At 38.9% G+C, this 6,616-nt stretch overlaps 1 protein-coding gene across 1 annotated transcript in view; it reads left to right on the forward strand.

The window, feature by feature from the left end:
* LOC125909445 (potassium voltage-gated channel subfamily H member 5) overlaps nucleotides 1–6,365 on the forward strand; it is a 191,778-nt gene extending 185,413 nt beyond the window's left edge. The window contains exon 5 of the mRNA XM_049612654.1: nucleotides 3,968–6,365. Within this exon, the coding sequence (XP_049468611.1) occupies nucleotides 3,968–4,915 (948 nt within the window). The 3' untranslated portion in view covers nucleotides 4,916–6,365. The remainder of the gene's footprint in view (nucleotides 1–3,967) is intronic.
* The last annotated feature ends 251 nt before the right edge of the window (nucleotides 6,366–6,616 follow it).

A 6,616-nucleotide genomic window follows, 5' to 3' on the forward strand; every position in this document is an offset into this window, starting at 1 on the left:
TGCTGTAACTTCTCCCACCTCATGGAGTATCTTCACCTCATCTGGCTTCCATGGGGCTGAGATAACAGTCGTCTACCTACTCTAGTTCCCGGGCCCACCGGGATCCTAGCCATGCCCATCCAGGCACACAGAAGTATGGGCAGAAACAAAGAGGGTGTATGCTTTTTTCCAGCATGTTGGTTGGCTCCAGAGAGCGAACGTGTGGGTCCTGCTGCTCTGCAAACTCCAGCAGAGAAGTTAGGGCCTATCTCAATGTTTCCAAGTGCCCCTAAAGCTCAAGGGCCTATGTCTAGTTCCTTGTCCTCTCCTATCCCCCTGGAGTGGTGGGGGGGTGGGGGTTGGAGGGAAAGGAGCAACGTGCAGCACTTCAGATGCTAATATCCCAAACCTCTATTCTTTCTCTTTCTCAGTTGCTTTTATATGTTCATAGTGGCAAAATCCACAACCTTGTTCTATCTCATTTGTCCCCTGATGCAGACCAGCAGCCTGGCTCTGTGACAGGACTCCCTTTGTACAACGTAGTTTGGCATTTAGAGTCTCTGTTCTCAGCTTAACAGTAGGAGTCCAGACACTTTATCCTCGGTTTGTGTGGAGGGGCCAGCTGGTGGTCAGGGAAGCCGCAAAAGGCTTATTTTGTTGATGTTTTACATGGGCTTAAATCACTAAGCATTCTAAACTTGCTAAGCACACAATAATCGTAAGCAATCATTAGCCATCATATTGAAATTTTAAAACATACAGCCAACAAATAAGATGCCACCAGATTCTCAGTTCCAGGGACACCAAATATTTCATTGTAATTTCTAAAAACTGTGAATTTCACACAGCAGTACACATGGACACTACAGAGATAGTAATGTTTTTGTCTATTACATATCAATAGCGTTGCTGAATTCAGCAAACAAAAGCACAGGGCATGCAGTTAAATTTAAATTTCAGGTAAACAATGAGTATGTTTTAAAATGTCAATATGTCCCATTCAGATAAATGATGTATGACTTTTCAGTATTAGTGTGTCCCAAATACTGCATGGAGGCCCTGTATTTCATCTAACATCCTCATGTGTGATTTACCTCCCTTCCCTCATTGAGAGTCTGAAATAGATCTTTTTATTGCAAATGTGAAGGTGACTCTCAGTTATTACATTGCACGAAGGCTATGGCTAAAGGCTAAGGAATTACCTTTATAAAAACAAACCAAAAGATCCGAGTTGAGTGGGAAGGAGGATGTGGTCAGTCATTTACATTTGTCCCCTCATGTCAGTTCCTGAAATGAAATTCAGCACATTTTCAATGAAATGGGATGAAATCAGAATGTGGTATTTGTGTTTCCATGTTTGGATCTATCTTGTCCTAAAGAGTGTTAGTATCTTGAAGGGTCAGCATAAGCTCTGTTTACTTAGGGAGCATAAGAAATATGTCAACCCTTTGAAAAGCTTTCAATTAAACTGCAAGAGCTTTGATGTCAGGCTTTCAGATTAGTATTACATCATTCAAAAAGACCCAATTTCATGTGCCACTAGGGAGGGAAAAATATACTGGTCTTTATAGACAGTTATTGAATTTAGAGAATATTTACTTTAAAATACAGATTATTACCACTTGATAAGCTGTATCTAGTGCATCAATTTCAATTTAGAAAGTATGCTCTTAGAGAATTCTATCTTCCTGACTTTTCTGTTCACAGTGACCATCAGTAGTATTGGTTTCTAGTATAAATCAATGTTTGTATGTTACTCTGGAAGCTTCAAGTGGTAATGGAAATGGTTTCAAATATACAGGATTTTATGAGAGTTCAATGGATATAACCAGAATATTTTGAGTGTCTACTATATGCCGTGTACTTCATATAGATCTCTAATCTAACCAATAAGTTAATGAGAGAGGGTGATGAGGTAAGTAATTTTGCCAGCCCCATAAAATTGTCTGATTCTGAGAGCACTGTATCTACTATAACTCCTTTCTGGATTTTTCTTACAGACCTCATCTGCAGTTATTTTGTTCTTCAGAAGGAACCTGAGCAAAAAATCTCACACTCATTAAATTCACTTCTAATTCTGATAATATAAGTGGTAATTTCTTACAGGTGACCATTTTTACTTCTCTTGATGGAGTTACACATTCTTCCCAGTATTATTTTCAGAAGACATTTTTTTTTAATGTTTATTTATTTTTGAGACCGAGAGAGACACAGCATGAGCAGGGAAGGGGCAGAGAGAGAGGGAGACACAGAATCTGAAGCAGGCTCCAGGCTCTGAGCTGTCAGCACAGAGCCCGACGCGGGGCTTGAACTCATGAACTGTGAGATCATGACCTGAGCCGAAGTCGGACGCCCAACCGACTGAGCCACCCAGGCGCCCCTCAGAAGACATTTTAAATGAAATTTATGCTAACTTATTTGTGGTTACCTATCAAATAGCACATTAACTATGTATTTAATTCTATATTTAAAATTTACCTCAAAATACAAAAAAAACTAATTCAAAGGATACATGCACCCCTGTTTATTGCAGCATTATTTACAACAGCCAAATTATGAAAGCAGCTCAAGTGTCCATCGACTGATGAATGGATAAAGAAGATGTGATATATCTATAGAGTAAAATATTATTCTGCCATAAAAAAAAAAGCATGAAATCTTGCCATTTGCAACAACATGGATGGAGCTAGAGAGTATAAAGCAAAATAAGTCAGTCAGAGAAAGACAAATACCATATGGTTTCACTCATATGTGGAATTTAAGAAACAAAACAAACAAAGGAAAGGAGAGAGACAGAGAGAGACAAACCTAGAAACCGACTTTAACTACAGAGAACAAACAGATAGTTCCCAGAGGGGAGGTGGGTAGGGGATGGAGGAAATAAGTGATGGGGATTAAGGAGGGCACTAGTCATGATGACTGAGCAATGTATACAATTGCCGAGTCACTACATTGTACACCTGAAACTAACAGAACATTTTACATGAACTATACCGGAATTTAAAAACTTAATAAAAAAAACCCTTCTGGAAATATGCACAGAAAAAGGTTAATGATACTTAGGTCTGAGGCAACCAACTGAAGTCTGAGTGGGAGAAACACTTTACGCTAAAATTGTTTATAATATTTCAAAAGGTAAGAAGATCCTGTATGTAGGTTGGAATAATGATAAGGGAAAAATGAATACTAACAATGAAAAACAAATTTTAAGAATATTGAAATCTGAAGAGTCCAGTCTCCCACCCGTGACAGTATTACATGGACAACATCCTTACTTCTGTTTGGATATTTTAGTGGTGTTGAGGTTCACGAGTGTTCAAGGCAGTTTATTCTGTGAATAGATAGCAGTTTGAAATGAAGTCTGTATTGAATTGGTATTTGTCTCTCAGGAACTTTACTTACAGATCCTAGTTCTGCCCTCTGGAGCCACATAAATAAATTTAATCCCTCCTCTCACCCCACATAGGTGCTATGCTAGTAAACTAATGTTTTGGTACTTTTATATAGCCTAGAACTCATAATTTGACCCCCTAAGCAGAGGATGTTATTAAAAATGGTCTTGAATATATTCACATATGAAAAGAAACATACAAAAAATAATGATGCATTGTAAGGAAATTTAATATAGTTCCTTACACGCGTATGCATACACACATATAATAGACTAACATATATATTTACCTATTTTCTATTAAATGGGAGTATAAACTAAACAGCAGGCATCTCTATTCAGCTATTACATTCCCCCTTCCGTATGCAAGGGAGTAGGACTAAATAAGCTAAGTAAGCTTAGTCAGTGCTCCCATGTTGAGTCTATCGCATCTGTTAAAGAAATGGCATTGGGGTATTTTGTTTTCCCTTCAGAAATGACCTTATCTTGTGTTCGAGGGTTTCCTCAGTAAAAGAAAGTTCATCCAGCATCCTGGCACGCAACTGTAAGCTCGTCTATCTTCATAATCATGTTCTGAACATCTCTCCCCCTCTACAGATCATTTTCCGAAAAATCAGTGACGTGAAGAAAGAGGAAGAGGAGCGCCTCCGGCAGAAGAATGAGGTCACCCTCAGCATTCCCGTGGACCACCCCGTCCGAAAGCTCTTCCAGAAGTTCAAGCAACAGAAGGAGCTGCGGAATCAGGGGTCAACACAGAGCGACCCCGAGCGCAACCAGCTCCAGGTAGAAAGCCGCTCCTTACAGAACGGAGCTTCCATCACGGGCACCAGTGTGGTCACCGTGTCACAGATCACACCCATCCAGACATCGCTGGCCTACGTGAAAACCAGTGAGTCCCTCAAGCAAAACAACCGCGACGCCATGGAACTCAAGCCCAACGGCGGTGCTGACCCCAAATGTCTCAAAGTCAACAGCCCCATAAGGATGAAGAACGGAAATGGGAAAGGATGGCTGCGACTCAAGAATAACATGGGCGCCCATGAGGAGAAAAAGGAAGACTGGAATAACGTCACGAAAGCGGAGTCCATGGGGCTATTGTCAGAGGACCCCAAGGGCAGCGATTCAGAGAACAGCGTTACCAAAAACCCATTAAGGAAAACAGATTCTTGTGACAGTGGGATTACAAAAAGTGACCTTCGTTTGGATAAGGCCGGGGAGGCCCGAAGTCCGCTGGAGCACAGCCCTATTCAGGCTGATGCCAAGCACCCCTTTTATCCCATCCCAGAGCAGGCCTTACAAACCACACTGCAGGAAGTCAAACATGAACTCAAAGAGGACATCCAGCTGCTAAGCTGCAGAATGACTGCCCTGGAAAAGCAGGTGGCAGAAATTTTAAAAATACTCTCAGAAAAAAGCGCGCCCCAGACCTCTTCTCCCAAATCCCAGATGCCACTCCAAGTACCTTCCCAGATACCATGTCAGGATATTTTTAGTGTTTCAAGGCCTGAGTCACCTGAATCTGACAAAGATGAAATCCACTTTTAATATATATACATATATATTTGTTAATATATTAAAAACAGTATATACATCTATATACATACATGTGTATATACAGTATATACATATATATATTTTCACTTGCTTTCAATATGATGAAACCATATGGATTTTGATATGTAAATACTGCATGTCCAGCTGGATTCTGGCCTGCCAAAGAAGATGATTATTTAAAACATAGATATTGCTTGTATATTATGCAGTTGACTGCATGCACACTTTACATTTATTTATAATCTCTATTCTAATACAAAAAAAAGTATGATTTTTGCTAACCAAGGCAATGTAATATTTGAAGAATCAGGGTCCAACCTGCCAATGTTGCCATGACAAATTTGATCTCAGGCTGAGTATATCGAGCTGTCATTTTCTCACTGTTCTGTTAAGTTAAAATTCTGGATTAATGCCAAGGGAGAGTTCGCCCTTTTAGACCGTCGGTACCGTTTTATAATCTCTTTTCATAGGATATTTTTCTGTAACTTAGTGTTAGGTTATTTTCCCCAACAGGCAGTGTCTGCTCCATCAAAATGACTGTTTTGTTGCCTAAATCAGATAGCAGTGGGGGACGCTGAGAACGTATTGCTATGAGTTTTGTGCATGAATTGCATTTCTGCTCAACTATACCTCTCCTTTTTTAACACTATACTTAGATAGTAATCATTAACGCTTATGTAAGGAAATCCCTCCTCCGTCTTGGAGAACAGCTGCCATCTTGTAAGCTGATTTTACCAACCCCATAAATACGAAACTATTAATATAGTGTATATTATTATAGAAAAGCTGCACCACAGGGTAAAAGGGCCTTTTAACAATTCATGTTAGCGATGCTGGTTTTCCAAATGTGATGAGTGTTCTAAATTTGTACTTCTAAAACTTGTTCAAAGGTGAAGTTGAAAGGCTCTTAGCAAAGAAACAAACAAAACACATCTAAGTACTCATATCAAAATTTTAACTATAATGACATAAAATAAAAAAGAATGTAAGCAGATAGACAATATTTTGTAACATATCTGTAACTTAAGATGAAACACAGGTACAGAATTGTTCACACAGGATTCTTAATGTTTATAGGGATAACACATGAAACATGGTGACAAAAAAACACTAACAAGTAGATGTTAAGTTGCTCAGTTCAGATAACTGCTTTTCTATAATTTTATTCTGGTTACAATTTTCTAAAGCTTTTTTGCACACAGTTCTACTGCAGGACTTCTGCTGAGTTGATACAGTAGACTGCTGTGGCTCAGGCAGATCCATTTATGAAAGGGGGTTACTAAAGACTGAATTTCAGAGTCTTATGAGTTATAAATCCTCTTCCTAGAAAGTGCCTATTATCAACTAAAAAAAAAAGTCACAAACAGTTGTGTATAGCCAGTCCCTTAAGTGGTATGTATTGAGAATAAAATACATGTTCATTTATAAGAACCCAGAAGAATTTTTTCTTTTGACTAAAGTCTATGTTATGAAGTTGATCAAAGAGGCATACTTTTAAATTGGTGCATGCATGACATCTAATTGTGGGAACAGGGAAGTTATTGTTTGCATCACGTTGAAAATATATTCCAGGAATCTGTACATTATTGGACCATCTGTACATATTCATTCACAATATACACCAGATGACAGCAAAATCAAAGGACATATTTTGACCTATTGTTGCCATTTTTATGAGCTTTTCTAACGATC

This window comes from Panthera uncia (genome assembly GCF_023721935.1).
Source record: "Panthera uncia isolate 11264 chromosome B3 unlocalized genomic scaffold, Puncia_PCG_1.0 HiC_scaffold_1, whole genome shotgun sequence".
In the NCBI taxonomy this organism is placed as follows: Eukaryota; Metazoa; Chordata; class Mammalia; order Carnivora; family Felidae; genus Panthera; species Panthera uncia.